The following is a 27239-nucleotide window of genomic DNA, read 5'->3' on the forward strand; positions in this document are numbered from 1 at the left end:
TAGTGATGAAGTATTCAGTAAGTTCTAGGAATTCAAGGTCGGGGTCGAGAATCTATCAAAGAAAAGATCAAAAATTCTAAGATCTGATAATGGAGGGGAATACACTTCAAGAGAGCTTGTTGCATTCTGTAAAGGAGCTGGGATTAAGAGGGAGATGATAGTTCCCTATAATCCACAACAAAATGGAGTAGCTGAAAGGAAGGATAGGTATATTGAAGAATGCATAAGGCTATGCTATATGATTAAGACCTTCCCAAGTTCTTATGGGAAGAAGCATCCAAGACAATTGTATATATTCAAAATAGAAGTCCTCACATAATTCTAGAAGACCTGACTACCGAAGAAGCATTCACTAGTCAAAAGGCAAGGGTTGATCATCTAAGAATCTTCGGTTGCCTTGTCTACATTCACATTCCTAATGACAAAAGGAAGAAACTTGACCCTTTAGGTAAGAAGGGAATCTTTGTTGGATATAGTGAATATTCAAAAGCCTACAAAATCTACATACAAGGACAACGTTGAATTGAAGTAAGCCGAGATGTCACTTTTGATGAGAATGTTGCTTTCAAGAAGTCCAAAGAAGTCCAAAGAAGTCCACTTGGATTTTGATGACAATGAAGAACCTGAGTCTCCTAAGGAAGAGAGTCCAAGGCATTCTCATCCCTTCAAAACCACTTGTTGATCATCAAGAAGAGGTTGAAGGACCAAGTGAACCTGTGGAACCCCATTATTGTTCTTGAAAACAAGAAGAGACCAGCATGGCTTAGATCTACTCTTCAAGAAGCAAAAGGACATGCAACTCCTCGTGGCACGTTTACAGAAAGCAAGAAACCAAAGAATTATTTTGGGTATGTAGCTTTGATGACTAAGTTCATCAATTCTAAACCTTCTACTTATGCAAAAGAAACAAGTCAACAAGTTTGGAAGGACACAATGATGGAAGAATATCAATCAATTATAAAAAATGACGTATGGGAGATTGTACCAAGGTCTGAAGGAAAGTCAATTGTGACCTCCAAATGGATTTATAAGATTAAGCATGCAACTGATGGAAGTATTGACAAGTACAAGGCTAGATTTGTGGCTAGAGGATTCTCCCAGAAGAAGAGAAGATTATGACGAAACCTTTGTTGCGACTGCCAGGTACACAACTATTAAATCTCTTGTTTCTATTGCAACTTCTATGGGATGGAATATACATCAAATGGATGTGAAGACAACTTTCCTCAATGGAGTAATTGATGAAGAGGTGTACATAGAAAAACCTCAAGGGTTTGAGGTTCATGGGAAAGAGTATCATGTATGCAGATTGAAGAAAGCGTTGTATGGATTGAAGCAAGCACCTAGAGCTTGGTATTCTTGAATTGATGCTTATTTGACAAGGCTTGGTTTCATCAAGAGTGATACTGATCTGAACCTATATATCAAGGTTGTGAAGAATGAGGTTGTGATCCTATTGCTATATGTGGATGACCTATTACTGACAGGTGTAGAGCATCTCATTCTGCAGTGTAACATGGAGTTGGCTGCTGAATTTGATATGAAGAATCTTGGATTAATGCCCTATTACTTGAGGCTAGAAGTGTGGTAGAAACCTGGCGAAATATTCCTTGGTCAAGGGAAGTATGTTATCAAGATCCTCCAAATGTTTGGCATGATGGATTGTAAACCTATGGCAACTCCTATAATAACAAATTTGAGGATGCTAAGGAGTTTTGATTCTGCTCTTGCTGATCCATCTATATGAAGTAGCAAGCACCTAATTTCTACGAAGACATTTACAACTCAATCATCATAAAGATTTTTGGCACACTGTTGACGTAAAAAATTGTACTGTCTTATATAATTTATGATGGATATCAGTAAAAGGCTTGTAGCAAGATCTGATTCATTAGGCCTATGGTTCTGAACAACAAAATCGCTGAAAATAATACACATCTAAAATTTCGGCCATCATCTGAAGCTGAGATGTGGAAACTGACATCCTTGTTTTGACGTACATTCTTGAGCATTGTTAAGGTGTGATACACTACTCCAGAGATGTATTGAATCCAACATAAATATCAGTTGCTACAACTCTAGATTAAGCTGACCAGTGCAATGCTTAGACACCATATTCAATTGAAAAATTCCATTCTCTATTAAGTTGATCTTGGCATAAACTCATTTGATTATTGAGGTATGTAATTAATTTATATTAAGGATGATTTTGTTGTAAAGAGTTATTCGTGTAGACACATCAAGTTATAATCTTGAGCAAGGATTTTCTAAGGAGGCTTCAGCTGTAAGGTCAGTGGTAACAATCGTAGTATCATGGTATGACAATGGTGTGAAGTCTGTAGTAGTGATTCATGTGCACAACAACCAAGGTTTTGCAGACTTTATGATCAACAACTTCAGTATCTTTGCTTGCAAGGACAGAACAATGAAGGGTCAGTCAAATCAAGCTTCAGAATATTGGTAACAAAAGTTGAAGTGAAGGCAAAACTTGACATCAACATTATCACTGCAACTGAGTATCTCTAGCAGGGAATTGTTGTGGTTGGGTTTTAGTGTTACATCATTTGAAGCAGTATTCATTGCAAATGGGTCACTATCCCTGGTACCAAAGCCCATATTGATTTGAAGAAGTTTACTCATTGTAAGTGGGTGATTGTCCTTGGTATGAGAGCCCACATAGTTGGTTGATTTATTATCATTTTTAGGGAGGTTGTGCGGAGCTAGGCAAGTGGTTGAGGTCATCTTTAGGTTGAAGCTTGAAAACACTTCAGGGTGGTAGGGTGGTGCTAGGGCAAGTTGGAGCTTGCTAGGGTGTTGGAGCATCCTTTCAGCTGACTGCTGATAAAACCAAGGCATTGGAGCATCCTTCCAGTTGGAGCTGGAAAATTGAACGATTTTCTAGAGTACTAGGGAGTTGGGGCTTCCCTTTCAATTGGAGCTGAAGCATTTTTGATGTACTCACAAAATTATTAGAAAAGCGTTCGATGGTTTTTTTGTCCCGAAGGGGGTTTTCCACCTAAAAATCTTGTGTTCATTGTCTACTGCTCATTTATATTTTGAATTGATGCTAAAGATTAATTAATGCTTTGAAAAAAATTAATAAGTTACTAATTGCTAAGAAATACTGGTTCACTCCCCTCTTAGTATTTCCTACAATTGGTATCAGAGCTGGTCCTTGTACAACCAGTCTAACTGCTAAAGGGAGATCATGGAGTGCACCAAGAATGGAGTTCCTCGATTTAATCGGCAAAACTATGCACTATGGAGTGGAAGGATGCAGGTATATATACTTGCACAAGGATATGATACCTGGGAAATAGTTGAATAGGGCTATGATGCAAAAGCCTCTCTTCCAACGGATGAAAAATGTAAGAAACTTGTCGAATATGATGCCAAAGCTAAGAATGCCATTATGAGTGGAGTCATTGAATCTGTCTTTATTAAGGTGTTGGGTTGTAAAACAATTAAGGAAATTTGGGGCAAGCTTCAAAACATATATGAAGGAGACTCAAAGGTCAAAGAAGCAAAACTTCAAATTTGCAGAGCTCAATTTGAACAACTAAAGATGAAAGAAGACAAGAACGTTGCAACTTACTTTCAATGAGTGGATGATGTAACAAATGCCTTGGAAGGACTAGGAAAACCAACAAATAAAAATGTTATTGTATGAAAGGTCCTAAGATCTCTTCCAACAAGATTTAATCCTAAAGTTTTTGTCTTAAAAGATAGATCAAACTTAAACAACCTTAGCATGGATGAGCTACATGAGATTCTTACAACTTATGAAATGAGGATTGAATAGGAAGATGGTCCATCTAACCGAGAAGCAACATTCACAGCATCCAAGAATATCGGAAAGGATAAACAAGAATCAAGACCAAGCTCCAGTTGCTGCCAAGAAGAAGAATACTCAGATGAAGAAATTGCTAACTTTGTGAGAAAGATGAAAAGAGGAACATGTAAGTTCAAAGGTAAACTTCCATTAATATGTTTCAATTGTGGTGAGATTGGTCACTTTGCAGCTAAATGTCCTGATACGAATTCTAGCAACAAAGATGAAGCACCCAGGAAAGGGAAGAAGGGTCAAAGAAGATTCAATAAGCAAGGTAAGAAGAAAGGCTTTTCCTCCAAAGAAGACAGCTCATCATCTGAAGAAGAAAGTGACAGTGATGAAGAAAACGACACAGGAAGAGTACTATTCATGGCAAGGGACAACATGAAGGAAGCACCTAAAGGAGATGGACGAGATTCAATTTCAAAACAAGATGGTTAGAGTTATAAAGGATCTTAAGGTTGAAAGAGAAAATGTCAAATCTCTCGAAGCCGAACTGAGGATAGCAAAAGAACATGTCAGAATCCTCAATAACAAGAATGAAGAATCAAAGGAAGCCATTATCAACCTTAAAGTGCAATTGAAAGAAGCCAGAGAAATTGAAGATTCTCTCAGAAGAGAACTTGAAGAAAGCAACAAGGCAAGGGAAGATTTAGAATTAGAGATAGTCTAGTTATGAAAGGAAGTAGAGAAAAGAAAAAATGTTTGGCAAAATTTTACAAACAGCTCCAGAGCATTAGATGAGCTCATCATACAAGATAAGATTGGGCTATAAGGAAATGTTTGTAAAAATCTCAACCTCTTCCTCGACAGAAAGGGGAGATGGACAAAAAACTTATGTAGCAATTGCTAGAGGATCTATTGAGAAGGAAAGAGGATTCCCAACAAAACAAAGGGTTCAAGATCAACAAGAAGGATCATGGAGAACAATATCACAAAGAAGGTCTCCCCCTCTCAGGTATCAAAATATCTTTCTTGGTATTTGTTATTCATGTGGAAATTTTGGACATAAAGCTATAAATTGTCAAGCCTATGGTAGGAACAAAAGCAACTTTGGAAGGTCTTTCAAGAATGATTATCCTAGAAACTCGTAGGAGGATTACAAGCAAAACTACAACAGGTTTGGTTATTTAAGCAATGAAGTAGAATGCCATAAATGCAACAAATTTGGACATTTGGCTAAAGATTGCAGGTTAATTAGACATTTGGCTAAAGATCCCCTAAAGGAAACACAATAGAATCAAAATGTTTAGGTCTAGAGGAAGAAAAATGAAAGGTGTGCATTTTCCCTAAAAGCTCAAAGAAAGAAGAATGTGTGGTATGTTGATAGTGGCTAGTCAACGCATACGAGTGGAGATAGGAATAAATTCATATCTCTGAAAGAAGGAAAGGGTAGAACAATGTCTTTTGGAAATGACGGATTTGCAAATGTTATAGGAACAGGTACGATCAAGCTTGGAAGCAAGGATGCTACAACAAAAGATGTGCTTCTCAGTGAAAATATGAATCATAGTCTACTAAGTGTAAGTCAAATGTGTGATCAAGGACACACGCTGCTCTTTAACTCAAAGAAGTGTGAAATAAGAAGAGAAAAAAATGACCAACTGGTGGCTGTTGCAACTAGGACTCCAAATGACATATACACTTTGGATGAGATTGCTAAAGGTTGTTTCTTCACAAAAGAAGACAAAAGTTGGATTTGGCATGGACGGATGGGACTCAAAGTTTGACAACCTTGTCAAAATTGGTAAAAGGGAGGCTGTAAGAGAAATGCCACCGATTTTGAAACCTACCATCGTTACATGTAAAAATTGCAGGCATGGAAAACAGAAAGGGTTGAATTCAAGATGAAAGAACATTCCACATCAAAACCATTGGAATTGATACACACTGATCTATGTGGACCAATGAAGACTAAAGGACTGGATGGTGAACAATACTTCATGTTAATGATTGACGATTATACCAGGATGACAATAGTCAAATTTTTGAAGAAAAAGTCTAAAGCATTTGAATGTTTCAGAATCTACAAGGAAATAGTTGAAAATGAAACTGATTTGAAGATCAAATGTTTGAGATCGAATAATGGTGGAGAATTCACATCCAAAGCATTTCAACATTTTTGTGACGAACATGTAACAAAATGGTAGTTCTCAGTAGCTAGGACACACCAACAAAATGGAGTCATTGAAAGGAAAAATATAACAGTAGAAGAAATGGCCAGAACAATGTTGAATGATTCAAAATTGGACAACAAATTTTGGGTTTAGGCAGTTGATACAACAATATACATTTTGAACAGAGGATTGCTTAGAAGCAACTGTGATAAGACTTCATATGAACTATGGAGGGGAAGACCAACAAATGTCAAACACTTTTGAGTTTTTGGAAGTAAATGCTACATTAAAAGGGAAGACTAGAAGACAGGAAAATTTGACTCACGGGTAGATGAAGGCATCTTTGTTGGTTATGCAAAAGAAAAGCATACATATGTTATAATCAGAGACTCAACCGGATAGTTGAAAGCATCAATGTAATGTTTGATGAAGCTCGTGGACCAAAAATTGAACAAGGAAGCTTATATTCAGGTGAACCAGAGACACAAAAGGCAGAACTAGAAAAGGTCAAAGAGGAAGCCCCGGAGCAAGTGCAAACAAATGAGGAAACACATGCCAACTAGGAAGAGGTAAGAAATGAACAATAGACACCTTCGGAGACTCCCAAGAAATGGTATCAAAAGAACCATCCTTCAGATTAGATCATTGGGGACATCAATGAAGGCATAGCTACCAGAAGAAACCGATAGCTACACACACCAGAACAAGCCCATCTTGCACTCTTGGCTACATTTGAGCCTAGCAACTTTGAAGAAGCTAGTCATGATGAACATTGGGTAGCGGCTATGAACAAAGAGTTGGATCAAATTGAAAAGAATGATACTTGGGAATTGGTTTTGTGGCCAAAGGACAATAATACAAAATGGGTTTTCAAGAACAAGTTGAATGCAGATGGGCATGTTACCAAGAATAAGGCAAGATTGGTATGCAAAGGGTATGCACAGGTTGAAGGTATAGATTTTGAAAAACCATTTGCTCCCATTTCTAGAATGGAAGCTATTTGAATATTCTTGGCCTATGCATATTTGAGGAAGATAAAAGTATATTGGATGGACGTAAAATCATCCTTTTTGAATGGAGAATTAGAAGAAGAGGTATACATAGAACAACCTGAAGGATTTATGCTCACTGACAAGAAAGATTATGTTTGCAGGTTAAAGAAGGCATTATATGGTCTCAAACAGGCTCCTAGAGCTTGGCATGCTCGTCTTGGCAGGTACTTAAAGAAACAAGGGTTTAAAAGAGGAAACGCTGATAGCAACCTTTATGTAAAGGTTGAGCAACACAGTTTGACCATCATTGAATTATTTGTGGATGGCATAATTTTTCGTAGCAATGATGACATGTTAACGAAGAAGTTTGCAATAGATATGGAGAGTGAGTTTGAGATGTCACTACTTGAAGAATTGGCTTTCTTCCTGGGACTTACAGATATCTTAGGAAGACAAGGGGATATTTATCTGTCAAACCAATTTATGAAAGAAATGGTGACTGGTTGCATGTTGATAATGGATGTCTTATTTAAGGATGTAGATAAGAGGATGTATAGATCTATGATTGGCAGTCTTCTATTTGTGACAACTTCCAGGCTAGATGTGGTGCAAGAAGTTGGACAGGTAGCATGTTTCCAAGCAACACCAAAAGAATCCCATGTTGTTGCAGTGAAGAGAATCTTCGATACCTCAAGGGAACAACATATTTTGGCTTATGGTATCCAAAAGGAAATGAGTTAACTATCACAGCTTATATAGACGCAGATTGGGCAGGTAGCATTGATGATCGTAAAAGCACTAATGGAGCAACTTTCTACCTAGGTGGTTGTCTTGTATCATGGTTGAGTAAGAAGCAATCTTCAGTCTCCTTATCCACAGAGGAAGAAAAATATATAACAACGACAACTTGTTGTACTCAGGTCCTTTGGATGAAACAAACATTGCAGGATCTTCAAGTGAAGTTTGATGAGCCCATTCTAATGTTCTGCGACAACACCAACACCATAAGTATCTCCAAGAATCCTATCATGCATTCAAAAACAAAACACATTCCTATTAAATAATTATTTATTCGAGAGAAGATAGCAGAAAGAAACATCAAAGTGGAATATATTGGGACAAAGGAACAAATAGTTGACATCTTCACCAAACCATTACTGTGTGAGACGTTTGAGTATCTTCGACAAAAACTTGGGATTCTCCCAAGTGCACATTGAAATTATCTTTATTCAGCCAAACAGACAGGGGGAGCAGAGGCAGGTTACAAGTACACAACAACATGCAGATTGTCAAGGGGAGTCACCCTTTGCCATTGATGTCAAAGGGGAGAGAAAGCAAGTTAGGATGATCCAAAGGCATGGATTCAGGGGGAGTACGTGTGTTGCCATGAATTCCAAAGGGAGAGATTGTTGATATGTGGTTGTCATTGATGTCAACCCAGACAATACCAAGAGATGCCCTGCCCTTGTCGACCAAAATAGCATGGTAAATCATGGTTCTTCGAGTCCGGATCATCATTGTTGAATTCTCCTCATCGAGCTGATTCTGGTGGTATGTGGCACGCCCCGTGAGCCCTCACGGTTTAAGAGATATTCATGTTTGAAGCTGAAGGACCCAATTTATGGGCAAAAACTCCAAATGGTGTTGAGGTGTGTGAAATTCCAAATTGGAATCCTATTGCAACAACTGATATTATTTCTCCTAATTGTTAATTAATTAACAATTTATTTGCTACGACAAATATCAAAATAATTACACGACAACCTTCACAAATAAAATACTGCGGAAAAATAATGCACTGGAAACTGATAAATGCTAGCACACACACATAAAATTAACACAATTGTTTTTGGACAAAAGTCCTCGGGAAAACCGGTGCAGCAGCTGAGGGTTTTATTATTAAGCAACAATGAGAAATTCTAAGTACAACTGGATGTCGAAATTTGGTAATCCTACAGAGAAAAATACTGGCAAAAATCTAGTGAGGAATTTTCCTCACCCCACAAGCAAACTCCTAGCACGACTTTCCTTCAGAAATTCAGCCTCTGACGCTCTACGTCAGCCTATGCGCTGCTATGCGCAACTTGCTGGATGTCTAGCCTCAGACTGGTCTTTGATAAAGTCGTTATGCCTTCTGCTGACTGGAAGGATGCTTCTCCGGCACTTTGGGACTCCTTCCCGACCTTTATAATTGAAGACGTCTCTCCCTTTCTGCAAATTGAACTTGCCTCTAGAGGCTGTTGTGTTGCCCCAACATCAGCCTCTCTATGGCTCTTCTGCCTCTTTGCAAATGCACTCGCTGGATCTGGAATGCCTCCTCCAGCCTCACTGTCTCTGCCCCTCTCTCACTGCTTCGATCTCTAGCTCTCTCTCCAGTAACTGACTGTTGCTACTCTGGAAATCGATCTGCTCAGAAATCAAACTGCTGAAGTGTCTTCTCCATCACCACATCGACCTCCTCTTATAATCCTCTGTTGGAGCACCAATGACCAAGATTAAAACATAATCGATGGCTAAGATCATCTCTGGATTGATCCATGTGTGTTTCTAGATGATTCTCGCCTTGAATTAATTAATACTGATTAATTAGACATATTCCCTAAGTTTAGACTTAGGAAATATTTAAAAACTGGTTAATAATCTAATTAAGTCATTTTTAGGTGGAATTTCTAGAAACGATTTTTGGGTTTTGGAGATCTCATGTATTCTAGCCTCTCCACCAAATTTCATGGCTAGAACACATCCGATGCTACAAAAACTAACACTCCCTCTTAGCGAGGAATGTGTTCTAGTGCTGCACTCCTTGCCACAACAGCCTGTCTTTGCATCATCTCCTCTCACATTGTTGATGTCTGGCCATATTGCCCACCAACCACTGCGCAACTCTGATATGCGCTGCATTTGTTCTGCTGCTGACGCTGCCATACAACTGCCAACACTGCGTCTGCACTCCAACTCCTTGTCATCTGTTGTTGCTGCAACTACAACATCTGCAACTGAAAAACATCCAAAATACTAATTCAACTGTGATCAGTATGATGCATCTGTCTTCAAGTCTCTGACTGCTACTACCATCCACACAGTTACTGAAGAATCTGCGCTACTGCTGACTCTGCACTGTGCCAACTGCATTACTGGCACCTCTGCACTGCGCTCCCCAGCATTTGACTGCTACTAGTCTCTGCAATTGTCACTCGGTCTCTTACTGCATCAACTGCCACTGATCCATCTTGCTACTGAAAATTGTGGGCCCCTTTAGCAAGGTAATGATCCATGAGGTGGACTCCTCAAGGACCCTGCCCAATATGGTACACTAGAGTCTTATACTCCTCCTCATGGATTTGGTGCCCCACTATCTCCTTTCAAGCCTAGTCCCTGGCTAGGACCCTTCCTTTCTTTGCAACTTGCACTAGACAACTTGCACTTCCTCCAACATCTGCCTCTCGCAATTGGAAGTCGATATGCTGCCCAGATCTGCATTCTGGCGAACTCACAAGACCTCCTCTGAAAATATCGTACAACCATCCCTATAGAGCTGCAAAATTTGGAAAATCAAAACTGGAGAAATAAACCGCAAAAATCTCCCTCTTTTCCTTTGCTCGGCTGTCGGAAATGTTATTCGTACTCCCTTATGGAGTGAGAAAATCTGCACTCAACTATTGCCATTCTGCCTGGAAAAATCGAACTTCTAAGACTCGAAGTTGGTTGTGAGAAATTTTCCCTTTGCTGTGTGTGCTCATCTCTCTTCCAATCGATGTTGGGTATGCTCTAGTGAACTGTTGCAAACCCTCTGCATCTAGTTAGAGATCCGCCCAACGAAAAATCTACGCTGCTCCCTTTGCCTCTAAAATTACTCGATTTGGAAATCAAATTTTTTTGCTCTGAAAAATCGAGTTTCCTCAAGTAACTCGACCTCTTGGCAAAAGACTACGCTGCCCCTGGGAATTTCGGCCTGCTGCTCTTACTGAACAATGAAATTCCTTCTTTTGCTTTTGAGCTCTCCAACTGATCAACTGCACTTCGATACCATGTGAAAATTCCAAACTGGAATCCTGTTGTAGCAACTGATATTATTTCTCCTAATTGTTAATTAATTAACAATTTATTTGCTACGACAAATATCGAAATAAATACACTGCAACCTTCACAAATAAAATACCGTGGAAAAGTAATGCGCTGGAAACTCAGAAATGCTAGCACACACATAAAATTAACACAATTGTTTTTTGAAAAAAGTCCCTGGAAAAACCCAACTTGGGAAAGCCGATGCAACAACTGAGGGTTTTATAATTAGGCAGCAGTGAGAAATTCAGCAGTGAGAAATTCTGAGTACAACTGGATGTCGAAATTTGGTAATCCAACAGAGAAAAATACTAGCAAAAATCTAGTGAGGAATTTTCCTCACCCCACAGGCAAACTCCCGACACGACTTGCCTTTAGAAATTCGACCCTTAGACCCTCTGCATCAGACTCTACGTTCTCTGGGCAACCTGCTGGACGTCTAGCCTCAGATTGGTCTTTGATGAAGTTGTTCTGCCTTCTGCTGACTGGAAGGATGCTTCTCTGACACTCTGGGATTCCTTCCCGGCCTCTGGAATTGAAGACGTCTCCCCCTTTATACAAATCGAACTTGCCTCTAGAGGCTGTTGCGCTGCCCCAACATCAGCCTCTCTGTGACTCTTTTGCCTCTCTGCCAATGCACTTGCTGGATTTGGAATGCCTCCTCCAACCTGACTGTCTCTGCCCCTCTCTCACTGCTTCGATCTCTAGCTCTCTCTCCGACAACTCACTGCTACTATGGAAATCGATCTGCTCAGAAATCGAACTGCTGAAGTGTCTTCTCCATCAACACATCGGCCTCCTCTTATAATCCTTTGTAAGAGCACCATTGACTAAGATTAAAACATAATCGATGGCTAGGATCATCTCTGGATCGATCCGTGTGTGTTTCTAGATGATTCTCGCTTTGACTTAATTAATACTGATTAATTAACCATATTCCCTAAGTTTAGATTTAAGAAAGATTTAAACACTGGTTAATAATCTAAATAAGTCATTTCTAGGCGGAATTTCTAGAAACGGTTTTTGGGTGTTGGAGATCTCATGTATTCTAGCCTCTCCACCAAATTTCGTGGCTAGAACATATCTGATGCTACAAAAATTAACAAGGTGGCAACGTCTTTTTGGTCAAGGCAACAAGGCTCTTCTCAAAAGCTTTAAATAATCTTATTTGTTGCAAAAGAGCATCTTGGAGGGTTTTCAAAATCAGTTGAAAAGTCTAATATGATAAAAAGTTTTTTTTTTGGAAATTAAAGGCCATTCCATTTTCAATTAAAACCCTTCCAACATATTTAATTTTTAAAAGGTCAATTTCTCATCCTCTAAAAAGGGATTTAGAATATATCATAAGAGCCCGTCCACAATTATAAAAGAGAATTGATCTTTCCTCCAAAATGTATGAACTTAACGATCAATCTAATGTGATATTACTCTGAAATATTTCGACCCTTGTGGAGACAACAACAAATCTGAAGAGAGGGTTTGGTGACAAGGGTTTCATTTTGTTTTTGATTTGGTTTTGGGATTCGTTTGGCAACTTATTGCAAGGTTTTGTGCTAAGTACATCTCAGAGTCTCGACCCCTCCTTTAGGGCACAATTCTATCCCTGAATCAGTGAAGACATTAGGTTTATGGCAGATATTTTGAGTTTCATTGGATAATACCTTTTTACAGATTCGATCTTCAACCAACGAAGTATTCTGCTTCGAACAAGGCATAAAATGCTCTATACTATATCTCTGCGACTTGTTTGGTACAAGATGATTGAAGACCTGTAGCCTTCATTTCAATGATTCAACCTCCATATAGGGCATTAATTCCAAGCTTTGTAGTTAAAGTTTGAAGGCAAGCAAAAGGGTTTCATCTTCTCCTTCTAAACAACGAGGTATACTATTGATGCAATACCTAAAAGGAATTTAATAAGGTCTTGTTGATGACATAAATCATATGAAGAGTTTTTGCGGCCTTCTTTTTGAGGTTGTACTGAAGTAGCAAGCACCTGAGCCTAATTTCTACAAGGACATCTACATCTCAATCATCGTAAAGATTTTTGGCACATTGTTAATGTCAATAATTTGTATTCTGACCTGTCTTATATAATTTATGATCGGTAATAGTAAAAGGTTTGTAGCAAGATCTGATTCATTAGGCCTACAATTTTGAACAACATAGTTGTTGAAGGTAATACACGTCTAAAATTTTGGCCATCATCTGAAGCTAAGATGTGGAATCTGACATCCTTGTTTTGACATACCTTCTTTAGCATTGTTAAGGCATGATACACTATTCCACAGATGTATTGAATCCATACAACTCTAGATTAAGCCGACCAATGCAATGCTGAGACACCATATTCAATTGAAAAGTCTCATTCTCTATTAAGTTGATCTTGTCATTGACTCATTTGATTATGGAGATATGTAAGAATCAATTTATATTAACGATGATTTTGTTGTAAAGAGTTATTCGTGTAGACATATCAAGTTATAATCTTGAGCAAGGATTTGCAAAGGAGGCTTCAACTGTAAGGTCAGTGGTAGCAATAGTAGTATGATGGTATCATAGTTATGTGAAGTCTACAGTGGTGATTCATGTGCACAACAACCAAGGTTTTGCAGACTTTATGATCAACAACTTCAGGATCTTTGCCTGCAAGGACAGAACAGTGAAGGGCTAGTCAAATCAAGCTTCAGAATATTGGGAACAATGGTTGAAGTGAAGGCAATACTTGACATCAAGATTATCACTACCGCTGAGTATGTAGTAGGGAATCATCTGAAGCTTTATTCATTGAAAATGGGTCACTATCCCTAGTACGAGAACCCATATTGATTTGAAGAAGTTTACTCATTGTAAGTAGGTCATTATCCTTTGTACGAGATTCCACATAGTTGATTTGATTTATTATCATTTTCAGGGAGGCGCTAGGCAGGTGGTTGAAGTCACCTTCAGGTTGAAGCCTGAAAACACTTCAGGGTGGTAGGGTGGTTCTAGGGCAAGTTGGAGCTTGCTAGGGTTTTGGAGCATCCTTTTAGGTGACTGATGATAATACTAGGGCGTCCTTCCAATTGGAGCTGGAAAAGTGAAAGCTTTTCTAGAGTACTAGGGAGTTCAGGCTTTCCTTTCAGTTGGAGCTAAAGCATTTTTGATGTACTCACGAAATTATTAGAAAAAAATTCGGTGTTTTTTTGTCTCAAAGGGGGTTTTCCATCTAAAATTTTTTGTGTTCGTTGTCTACTGCTCATTTATGATTTTGAATTGATGTTGAAGATTAATTGATGCTTTGATAAAGATTAATAAGTTACTAATTGCTAAGAAATACTAATTCACCCCCCTCTCAGTATTTCCAACAACATGGAGAAATGGGGGTCATCCCCTATTTTGAGATTTATGGAGCCCTCTCTCACATTTTGGCACAAAGAGGACTCAACGTTGCCTTCCAACGACCCTACATCAGCATGACATCATCATTTCAACTTGCATTTGGATGGCTAATTCATATTTTGAAAAGCTACTTGGTCGACTTGTGACCAAGGGATGTATCTTGCCCATTTTTATAATGTTGAGGGGCTTGTAGGCATAATTCGACCTAGTAGAACACATATAAATAGAAGATCATTTCATTTGAATTGAATCATCATCATCACTTGGGAAATTCGGCCTCTTAGGCTAATTCGCACTTGTTCTTGGATTGGCTATTGGAGTATCTTGGATGCATTTTGATATTTGGAGCTGATTTTTGATCTTCTTTTGGAGCTATCTCTTGGATTATGGATGGATATATTGCATGTCATCTTGTAAGTGCCTTTTGTTGAAATTTTGCTTTTGAAATAATGTCTAATGTATGGAATTGTTGCAACTAGATTAATGCTACATTGTGCCCTAATTTTGTGAAGATAAATTTTGAAAGCTATTTGGTTGGAAATTGCATATATTATTCATGTCATGACATGTGATGAATGTTCCTAGCTATGAAATATGGAATTTCTCTATAAAACTCTATAATCTTTGAGCAGGTAATTATTGAGGGTTAGTACCCAGGGCATCAATTCTTGACCTCCTTAAAAGACCATTTTGGCTAATCCAAAGCATCTAGGACTCCATATGCTTAAAGGACAAGGCACTAGTCCAAGCCTTTGGTGATCAAACTGAAATTTTCTCCATAAATTTCCTTTCCTAAATTTTGGTCCCCTAAACTAGGACGACTAGGCTAGGGCATAGAGCGAATTTCATTAGAGAGTGATTTGGTGGATTCCAAGAGCCTAGACACCAAGACTAAGGTCTTATCTCCTTGACCTCAAAGTTTGGTGGGCATCTAATTGGTTTTCATCCATAAAATCTCTTGCCCTAGGTGTGCCCTAAGAGGGAAACCCTAGCTTGTTATTGTCTCAACTTGGGGACTTCTTTGAGGGTTGTATGAGCCTAGTACTTGGTGAAGTAAATCATAAGAAGCCCTTTCTCCTCCTTGCCTTGATCTCAGAAGTGCCTTTATCCACAATAACTTATAAAACCCTAGGTCTTGCGCAAGTATCTTTTAGGTCTCTTAGAGGGAGCGAAGTACCTTTAGAAGCATCATTTCATCACCTTAAGCTTCCCTTGAGAGGTCCCATCTCATCACCTAGCACCATAAACCCTAGAATATCTATCAAAGGTGATTTTCTATCTTACTGGGACTCCTCCATCGGTGAAAGTCCGTAAAGAGTAGGGAGCATTGACTGTGGTGACGGTGAGCCATTTTCCCATTATTGGCACTCAGTCTAGCTCTTTGTCCTGTAGAATTTCCCTCTTCAAGGCCAACTAGATTTCGTGGTAACAAGACCCACGAGGTTATGTAACCCTTGAAAACTTTCTACTATAAGCTGGAAAACTTTCTCCATAATGTCATTATTGTAAGGAGGTATAGGTGAAGTTATCCTTATGATCTCACTAAGACAAAGGCAACTATAAGTCTCACCCCTTCACAAGGGTGCTCCTAGAACTTGTGTTGTATCAAGGCAAACATTGATGGTTTTAGGGCCCAATTTGAACTCCTCCAATCTGATTTCTTCACCTTGGAAATATGGGAATCTAATTTCCCCAATTTAAGAAGGGCATTCATTGTAACCTTCATGATATTCAAGTCTGACCCAAGTCCAAAGTGCAAAGTTCCTATCTCTTGTTCTTTTTGCAGATCCCTTGGCTGCTTCAGCTGTAGAATAGCATGGACTCCTCTTGAGAAGGGTCTATTGTTCTACCTTTTTCTGTGGTCAATAGAAGCATTGAAGTCCAAGGAGCCAATTGATGCACTGCTGTGCCGATTCATGAGGTGTCTTAAAAAATCCATTATTCAACAACTCTACTGGCACCCTAGCAGCAACATATACAAGGTTATGGAAACAATACAATAGCAATGCTATACATAGAAACTATAAAATCTCTATAGGCCTTCTCTCCCCATCGATCAACTCAGCCAGCAATGCTCAAATACATCAACAACATTGCAAGCAACACAACGTCAAACTCGTGACACTACAAGGCTCATGGCGACAATATGACAGTAGCATACAAGATAGCTACAATAATACATTCAGCAATGGAATCCCTGCAATAGCATCTCACTGTCATCTGAGCAATAACACAATATACATGGCATACGTATGAATCTTTTCAACATATAGACTCAGCCCCAAACAACAATACAACAACCGTACAACGATATACTGGCAACAACTTCAAATCATTATCCCCTCACAAGGCACCCTCTGCTTTACATGCCTTTAGCACAAGATACAAGGTAATATACAATACATGATAGTGCCATACATACTGTCACTGACAACCCCCTAGCTTGACAATTCATACTTACACTGGGATCCCTTAGCATCAATAACAATATTCTACAATGCAACAACTGTTAATCCAAAGATTCCAAACACTTCATTTCTTTTGTAAAAGTCACTCTGTCTACATGCACAGGTCTTCCAGTTCGATCAAGGCATTATGCACTTGATTTCTCTCTTTGCTACAACATACTTGCCCATTGCTCTACATACAATGTTTGCCTCAGGGAATTTGAGTCACCCTTGGAGAAATTTCTGTTAGCATACCAGACCACAAACAATTGCACACAGCGTATGCACCAAAACTCTGCCAATCGCACCTGCCCTCTGAATCGCACTACCGCAAGTCTTCTGATCGATCCACATCTAACCATTGGCAATTCCCCATACTCTGGCATACACCAGCTACTGGACACTTAATTGGAGTCGAATCACACCAATCGCACCATGCTCTATCAGATGGATTTCAGTTTACGAACATTGCACTAATGTGCACGGGTATAGCCATCGTACCGAGAACTAGTATTTACACTGGAGCGTATCACAATACATTTCAGGCTGCCATGATTTGCCAACTGCAGAAATATATATAGTCCATCGCTTTTCTTACTCCATATGCAGGTCCCAACTTTTCATTGCACTTGATCTTCAGACTCTCATGTGCACAAGTGTATGTTTGGCTTCTAATCACTTTCCTGTCTGATCTGATAACAATTTCACTTGCACTTGACTAGACCTTGGTCTATCTCACACACAGCTCCATGCACAGGTCTGTAGCAATGTACCTCGATCTAAACATATGTATTTAGGCTTTCAGCACACAAACATGCACAACATTGTTCTGTCATCATTGCTCAAGTCAGTCAACGATTAACACACAGGTATATTCACATTTTTGGCATTACACCCAAAGCGAATATGTTACATGAACACATCATTGTTACAATATTCAGGTCGGGTCTCTCACGTGTTTTCTAATGCTCCATCATTTTTTCTTCATGCAAAGACAGTATCATGATCATCTACTGGTTGTATTACCACTCAGCACCAGGATCCCCGTGGGTTCATGGATCTGTGGATCTGTCCACACAACCTTGCGGAGTTATACCATGCTGCGCCTGCTAGAAATTCAGACTTTTGACTCAGCGACATGGCCCCACGAATTTTGGCTTTCAAACTTTAATCAGTGGTCGCTGCAAAAATTCGGTCCCCAATACAATGTAATTTTGGTCCTTGTAATATGATGGATTCAGCTTCAATGAAAATGTGAGATTCAGCCTCCGAATAATGCCCAACTCTTCACAAAGATTTGATCCCCAAGCTAAGAACTCAATCTCTTTTAACTCGTCTTTTGACCAATGTGGCCTCACAAGAAATTCGGCTTCGATAATTAAATTGACCTAATCCTTAGCAATGAAACCATGCTAGGGGTTTACCCTGGAACAAAGTTTCACGCTCACTAATCCAGGTGGATGTTGGTGGCCACCCACCTATCCCACTTGGACCCCCACAACTCTCTTTCGGTTTTTCAGTTTCCTTAATTATAATACAAGATACTATTTTTAGCAGTTTTTCGGGTCTTGAACTTCCGGAGCTGTTTTGAGGCCCTAAACGACCTTTTTTGGGAAATTTGGGAGCAACATGGGTCCATAGACCGATGTTGCTCTTCCCAAAGTTGTAGTGCTTAGCTAGATCTTTCTAACGAGCTATTGTACGCGACAAACGAAGATCGCATGCCAAAGTTACAACCCCGGGAAATTGATGTATCAATTTACCCAAATGGGGCCCACAATTTGGCGTTTCACCTCCTAGGGTTAGGTTTTTGGATGTTTAGGGTTTTCCATTGTTTCTCAACAATAAATAGGCCTTCGAGCCTCATTGTAACACAGTTTAGAGGCATGTAGCCGATACATCTGTTCTCAGAGATAAGCTACCATCGCCCTAGCTGGTTTATTTCCATTTCTGCTTTTAAGCATATTGCAGTATTTTGCAGTAATGAAATGAAGTATTATTTCCGCTTCATTCTGTATTTGTGGTTCTCTGTAATTTGTTGCGTTCCTGTTTAAAATTTAAATCCCGATCAGAGGTATCAGAGCGGTCTGTGTTTTCTCTGTTTTTCTTTGCATGTCCCCAACGAGGTCGGGATAAGAGGAGTTAGGGCTTGAACTGGTCGAACCTTTGCAAGACCAGCCTCACAAATCCCGATGGCCTCCCATGGCGGATGAAAGGAAAGACAAGGGGTAGGAGATCCTATCAAAATCTTGCTCGAAGAAGCCCTCGAGCAATAAAGGAACGCGATGATGGACAACTTTGCCCAGATCCTTCAGCGGCTACCTAGAGGCGACGAATCGGCTTCCAACAGCTACTCTGGTAATGCCACACCGTTTAAGGTACAAGTTAATTTTCAAATCCCCATCTTTGAGGGTCAAATAGACACAAATGCCGTAGACAAATGGTTAAATCTGTTAGAAGGGTATTTTTCTATTCAAAAATTTTCGAGTCGGGAAAAGATTGTTTTCGCTCTTCTCAAAGTAGCCCCCCACGTCAAAGGACTGGTGGGAAACCTACTGCGAGCAGAAGGATGAAAGTATTGGTTCACTATTTTCAGCCGCACCCACTTGGAATTCATTCGGGATGCCATCAAGGAGCAGTACTACCCTGTCAAAAGCTATGAGGACAAATACATAAAGTGGACCACACTGCGGCAGGGACGGGACCAAGATGTGCCGGAGTTCACAAACATTTTTCATACCCTTCGCACACAGTTGGGTATCAAAGATTCTGAGCTGCATCTGGTACTCAAATACCGTGGCTGCCTACATAGATACATCTAGGAAGAGATGGAGTTCCTAAACATCTCCTCGCTCGGCACGACGTACCGATACGCTGTCAAAATCGAGCAAAAGTTTAAACAGAAGAAGCAAGACTTTGGATCTGCAAATCCGAAGCAAGGGAAAGGCTTCCCCAAATCACAGAACTAAGGACAAAGCCAAGACGGGGCAACCCAAGACAACCTGTCAAAGCTGCAAGAAAAGAACAACACCACGAAGTCGAAGAAGGACACAGGAAAGTGGTGTGAGTTCCATAAGAGCCCCACTCACAACACAAGTGAGTGTCGGACCAAGCAGTCGCTAGTGGCCGAGTTGAAGGCTTCAGAATCAGATGCATGTTCCGACCCTGAGTCAGAACCCGACAAGGGGAATGGCAAAGGGAAGCAGATCATTGATGCGGAGCCCAGCGCCACTATTGCCACCGCCAAGATCCAGAAGAATGAGCCCGAAGATCCAGAGGAGGGGGAGCATCTTTTCCACTCACAGATGTGGGTGAAGGGTTTGCCACTGCAATTCATTGTCGACAGTGGCAGCCAAAAGAACCTCATTTCAGCAGAGGTCGTGAAGCGGTTGGGCCTACCGACTACACCACACTCACAACCGTACAATATCGGGTGGCTTCACCAAGGACGAGATCTTCGAGTTCGCCAGCAGTGCCACCTTCCCTACAACATGAAGCCCTTCACAAACGAGGTATTGTGTGATGTTACACCTCTGGATGTTTGTGATGTATTATTGGGCTAGCCATACTTGTGGAGGCGACATGCTCTGTATGAGTCAAGGCCTCGCATTGTTATTATTTCTTTGGGTAATTCATTATACAGGATATCGAAGGTAGCCCCACCTACCGCCACCTCTTTGATCGCTGCTAAGAAAGGAAACAAGCTCATCTCACATACTAGGAAATTTATTTTCTGTCTGGTTCGCTCCCAAAGTAAGGGGAAGATCGTCGCCACATCCATGACCCCCGCGAAAGGTTCCTCCACGCAGCGACAACAGTAGAGGGATACGGTCATGAAAGAAGACAGGAACAACTTCTCCTCACCCACAGGGCCACCACACAAGTTTCAGGTGGGCGACAAAGTTTGGTTACATATGCAGAAAGAACGCCTTACAAAAGCCCATTAGAAGCTCAGATCACTTCGACACGGTCCTTAGAGCATTACCAAGGCTGTGGGAAACAATGCTTTGGAGCACAACATTCCTCCATTCCTTCGCCTGCACCAAGTGTTCAATGTGTACCGCCCTCGACCATGCTTCCCACCATTACTGGACATATTGAAGATTGCAGAACAACTCACCAGGGACCAAGTTCAGTAGATGGAGGAACTCAACGCAATGGGGACGATTGCTTCCTAAGGGGGGAAGAATGATCCAGGTGGATGTTGGTGGCCACCCACCTATCCCACTTGGACCCCCACAACTGTCTCTTTCATTTTTTCAGTTTCCTTAATTGTAGCACAAGTTACTATTTTTAGCAGTTTTTTAGGTCCTGAACTTCCGGAGTCGTTTTGAGGCCCTAAACGACGTTTTTTGGGAAATCTGGGAGCAACATGGGTCCATGGATTGATGTTACTCTTCCCAAAGTTGTAGTGATTAGATAGATATTTCTAACAAGCTATTGTATGCGTCAAACAGAGATCGCATGCCAAAGTTACGACCCCAGGAAGTTGATGTACCAATTCACCCAAACTGGGCCCACAATTTGGCGTTTCATCTCCTAGGGTTAGGTTTTTGGATGTTTAGGGTTTTCTATTGTTTCTCAACAGTAAATAGGCCTTCGAGCCTCATTGTAACATATTTCAGAGGCATTTAGTCGCCACATCTATTCTCAGAGATAAGCTACCATCACCCTAGCTGGTTTATTTCCATTTCTGTTTTTAAGCATATTTTAGTATTTTGCAGTAATGAAATGAAGTATTATTTCCGCTGCATTCTGTATTTGTGGTTATCTCTGTAATTTGTTGCGTTCTTGTTTAAATCTGGATCACTCACCTAGAAAAGATGATAAGTTTGTTGCTAAACCCCTCAGGCTGGCATGAAAACCAACTTTGATATCACTGTGATATTCCGGAAACTAATTTGACAAAATTTTCCATAATTTTTGCTTAACAAAATTACACCATAAATTTCTATATTTAAACCCAATCAAAATTGCACAATTTTCACCATAAAATTAGCAGCACAACAAATAAATTTTGTAATATGAAAACCCAGAAATGCTGCAAATCAAGGTTAACACGAGAAATAATAGCAAACTCATCTTTATTTAATAGAAAACTCATCTTTCTTTTATTTACCGAATAAGATTACCATGCCAATACAAATAGCTGGAGAATAGCTGAGATGAAGCCCAAATTGGATATCTGGGTGATCCCCATTTCCAATCCATAGCTCTGCTCACCAACTAATGCTGATGAAGCTCTATGAGATTTCTAAATGAAATCTCCACAATAGTGAGTTTTGGTTTCATCCAACACACTAAGAAACCCAAGGGTTTACATCCTAGGGTACTCTGAACCTGAAAACTAAGTTCTAAAACTCACCAAGAAAAACTCCAATCCAAGATGATCCCAAATGACTTGCTTCACCCCCTTTCAAAGATCTAATGGATCTCTCTCCAACATTCTAAAGCACTTTTATTTTATTATTTTATTTCCATTCTAGAGGTTTCTCCCTTTCATTTTATTTAAGTGACTCTTTTTATTTTATTTTATTTAAGTCACTTTTAATACTGGAAAATGGTTAATCTGCCTCCACGATTTTCCGCCCACTGAAAATCACTTTTCATCATTCGATCCTGTCGATCTCTTCATCCTGGTTCCAACAAGCTATTACACTGAGGTGTTTCTCCAAACAATCTGCTCCAAATAACAACATTAATGTATTTAATTAAAATATGCTGATAACCCTATTTTATGGGAATTGCTGGAATGCAATGGAACCAAGAACACACTGTGCGGAACTGACCCTGATGATAAAATATAGCAAGCAAACCCCATAGGAACCCATAAAACTCTTCCAAAACTCTCTGGGCTCACCAATAGCGTGATCTCACTCTTGTGACCTGGTTGTCACAAATCCTGAAAATCCACCCTAACTGCATCATAAGGGAAACCAGAAATGGGGATATTACATAATTATATCTGGCTTATGGATTTCCAATTGAGCGAACATTAATGTAATTGGCAATTTCATAAGGATTTTAGCAATGATAATCTCTTTTCCTTCAATAGTCCCTCTATTTTTTCATAAGATGGAAACAATTTTTTGAAAACCATTAAGAAATCTTCCTCCTTTCTTGTTATTGCGACCCATTTGTTTATCTTCGTCAAAAGGTCCCATTTTCCTTTTCACTAAGAGTGTGGCCATTACGAATTTTAAATGATACCTTAAATTCAATTGAACTGGGACTTACTACTTGGCATTGTCAATAATAAGATGGTAGTACACTTTCTAGAATATGAAGGCCTAAGGTTCAAATCTCGCTTTCATTCACTTCAAATTATATCAAATGCTATAAAGATTACAGTACTTTAGCTCATAAGTGCAAATATTTATTTTGGGTTCAATGTAGTGTATTGTTGACTCAAGGCAATGGAGTCATAGGTGCACAGTTAGCAGGTACATCCTTTGACACTAAAAATCCTGCTCTGGGCTCATGCATTATGATTCATGGAAATTGAATTAAAATCACTGATTCACAATTTTTGCTCAGTAACCACAATAACACTCACTTCTCCTGAGACACGTATATGCTATAAAGACAGTTACGGTATAATGGGATTGGCACAGCCTGTCTGTTCATTTATGATTCTCCTGTGCTAGTGTATGCATCTATATTGTGGAGCAAGTAGTTAAAAATATGGGGTTATAATTTACAGCCTTTTATGTTGCTTTTACAATCAATTTCTACTTCATGGTTCACATTACAGATTTTCATTAACCTTGAAATAGTAGTTCATGATATAAATTTTCTGGTTTGGCGATTATGTGTGTTGTACTGAACTATGACATTAAAAGGATTTTATAAAATATTATGGTTGAGAATAAGCACAACCAGAAACTCCTGATCCATGCAAATGGAAATTGCTACATATCATCTCTTTGGCTTTATAAGCTATTCCTGCTCACTCTCTCTAGCTGGATAAGTAAGATACTTGTTCTTCAAAGCAATTGTTTTGCCTACTTGGGCACCTGTACCAAAACAAATATCATTATCCATCTTGATTGTTGGACAATTATTGGCAGTCATGAAGATTGGGTTTTATTTAGGGCAGAGTCCTTTTCGTTATCACTTCTGTTTCTGCACATATATTTCAAAATTCTTGCATTTATTCCTGCACCTGTTCTCTGAGATAGTGATTTCTTACTGAAGAGATAATAGAATCTTACATGCTTGTGAAACAGGGTGGATATATAAGCTCTACATGTTTTTGCTGGCAGTATTCTGCACAAATTCTATAAATATTCATGCGGGTCTAAATGGTTTGGAAGTTGGCCAAACCATTGTTATTTCCTCAGCGGTAAGATTGAACTCTTGTGTGCTGTTTCTACTTAGTGACAACAGGATCTGCAGAACACAAAACAAACATATTTGAAGAAAGAAGCAAACGGATGGTAACATTCTCAAATTGTGTTGCAGATCTTGATCCATAATATCATGCAAATTGGATTATCTTCAGAGGATGACTATAAACAAGCACATGCCTTTTCTATCTATCTTATCCAGCCTTTGATTGGAGCTTCACTGGGTTTACTTGCTTATAACTGGTATTCATCTCTAACATGTTGCTATGAAATTGCTCGGTTGGTTTTGTTATAGTGATATCCACTTATTCATTATCTTTAAATATATCAGGTACCCATCTTCAGTGTTTGTCGGTGATACGTTTACTTACTTTGCTGGAATGACACTGGCAGTGGTTGGCATACTTGGCCATTTCAGGTGACAATTCCTTCCTTTTATAACGTTACTATATAAACTTCCTCTAGGTGTTAAATTTCATATTACCAATGGAATTGTCTTTCTTATTCTTCAGAAATATTATGGAAATTCAAATTATAACACGCCGACACGACAAATCTCTGTTTGGGATTTTCACCTTTTTAAGAGGGAATCAATTTTTCACCAAACTTGGCCCAATGAAGCCTAATGTGATTGATGATGAAAGACATATGTCTCATTCTTATTGTACTTTTTATCTCAACTGAACATTGATGAATATCTAATAGAAAAAGAACAATTGATTTATGGGTTTTCCACCTTGTGGGGCTTCACCTTGGCCTCCGACCAAAATCCTAGTGTCTTTATTGTGTATGTTTTTCTTCTATTGTTCTTTACTGTTCCGCTGCATTGTTGATGTTATTGTTCTCTCTACTTAATTGCTAATAATGATATGATGTTATGGGGTGATGTAATGTGAAAATGTTGAAAAAGTAAAAAAAATGCAATTTTCTTCAACAAGGAACAATCTAGCCCTAAAATTAACATGGAACCAGAGTTGGGCTAGAAAAAAGTCACTGAGATCACCCTCGTGAGGAGATTTATGATGGATTTCATGATCAAGCAAGAGTGAAAGAGATGAAGATGTTGGAGACTTAAAAGAATGCTAGGGTTTGAAGGAAACCTTAGGAAGCCCTTGTTCTTACAATAGAGGTTAGGGTTTGGGAGAAACCCTAGGAGTGGCCTTAGATATGGTAAAGGCTTAGGCAATGTTACACGATCCTAGATCCAAGGGCGGAATCGTGTCCCGTATGGATCCTTGGGTGATCTTTTGGCAGAACTGCGGATCCAAAAATCGGATCCATGGTTCCATCGGATTGGGCCGATTCCTGGGAATCCAGAATTGCGTGGGCTTGATCCGCGGTTTTGAATTTTCGATCCGTGGTTCCAGACAGGGATCCGCCTTGAATCCCTACAGATCGGGCACGGATCCGAGCGGGTCCGATGGATGACGAGCGGTTCCGCGGAGGCCCGCCTTTTTTATTTTTTTGTGGCTCTAACATGGGTTGGGTTTATGGTGAGTTAGAGAAAAAGATAGATGGGGTTAAAATCCATTTTCCCCTCTCTTTTCCTCATTCTTGCATCTTTGGAGAGCTTGGAGAAGAGAGGCTTGAGGAGAGCTTGGAGGAGTAAAGAAGAGCTGCCATCTACAAGAGCTAAAGAGGTAATTGGCATTGCAAACCCCAAACTCCCTCATTTTTTAGTCATTGTTGTTTTTATTTTTTCTCTTCTTTCTCCTACTTTTCCCCATTCTTTCTTCTTGCTCATTTCATTGCAGGTTGTCCATTTGTTATCACATTTTATTTTGAGTTTGAAATATTTTAAGAAACACTAATAATTTCAGTGTCAGTGAAAATATTTGTAATAAACAGGAAAAATTCTGATAATGGGACTATCAACGCTTTTTGAGTTCAAAAAATTATTAGTAGGAATACACTGACAATGAGAGTATCAGCGTTATCGGGTATTTGTTGATAGCTGGACTATCAACGCTTTTGTGAGTTCAGTAAATTTAAAAATGCGTTGACAACGAGAGTGTCAATGTTATTGTGTGTTTGAAAATAAAAGAAGGAAAATGCGCTGACAACGAGAGTAGCAGCGCATTTCTGTAAAAATGGTTAGTTAAAACTTTGTTTTTTCCTGTACAACACAGTAATTTCGGGCACACTTTCCAAACAAATGAGAATGAATTTTTCAAAACCGAAAGAGGTTTTTGTTCGCAGCGGACCCATTAAAAAAAACCTCTCGGTTTTCTAACAGCTATCACGGTTTTGGATTTTCAAAGGGATCACTGGACCCTATTTTTCATGATTTTCTAAGGATAAAGCTCATGGACAGTTTTTGATTTGGATGCCACCTCACCAAATTCGACTTGCTAATCCTTATCTCCAACCATGACTCCAACAACAACATGATCTTTAGATGCAGATAGGTTTGGAAAGTTTCATATGCATGTACCTAAGAGATTTATACTTCTATTATTGGATTACTGTAATTATTTTTGAGCTACAAACCTGTTTCAGTTATTGTATTGTTTATATAAGCAAAGATTGCAGAAGAAGAAAGGGTTGGTGTTTATTTGAGATTTAGCATCCTTGTGTATTTTGAGTAGATCATTAATGAAAACAATCTTTATGAGCATTTGCAAAAATGCTTGCACTGTATTTCCCTGTCTTTTTTTGTTTTGCTTTATATTTCCTCATGTCTGATAAAAAGAGTATGAGATTGGGATTCATATTTTATGCTCCTTTTTCTTTATTTCTCAGTCATTAATAATTATTGTTCACTTAACCCTTACACTAATTTCCTTCATCTTCCTCTAAATCACTTAAGTGTCAAAGGAATTACTGCTACCCTGCTTTTGTGTTTTGCTCATTGAAACTGTGTTTGTATAAGACTTGATTGGGTTAGACTCCATGCCCAATGGTGGAACTTTCACATAGCCCAACCAAATTTCAATCATTTTCGATAAATCTGGCCATAGGACTCAATTGCAAACCTTCTACTACAGTGACCTTGAGTAGTTGAGTTTAGGGAGAGATCCCTCTCCAGGTTGAAGGGCCAACTTTCAACCTCAAAGAGG

The 27239-nt window shown here is 39.3% G+C and overlaps 1 protein-coding gene across 1 annotated transcript in view; it reads left to right on the forward strand.

Moving 5' to 3' along the window:
• Positions 1–27239, forward strand: part of LOC149157800 (uncharacterized) — a 294458-nt gene that overhangs the window by 207581 nt on the left and 59638 nt on the right. The window contains exons 5-7 of the mRNA XM_089436018.1: positions 24061–24176; positions 24296–24423; positions 24512–24598. Coding sequence (XP_089292144.1) covers positions 24061–24176; positions 24296–24423; positions 24512–24598 — 331 coding nt within the window. The remainder of the gene's footprint in view (positions 1–24060; positions 24177–24295; positions 24424–24511; positions 24599–27239) is intronic.

This window comes from Pinus tabuliformis, chromosome 5_2 (assembly GCF_031772625.1).
Source record: "Pinus tabuliformis cultivar Carrire ecotype Pingquan chromosome 5_2, CPIR1, whole genome shotgun sequence".
In the NCBI taxonomy this organism is placed as follows: domain Eukaryota; kingdom Viridiplantae; phylum Streptophyta; class Pinopsida; order Pinales; family Pinaceae; genus Pinus; species Pinus tabuliformis.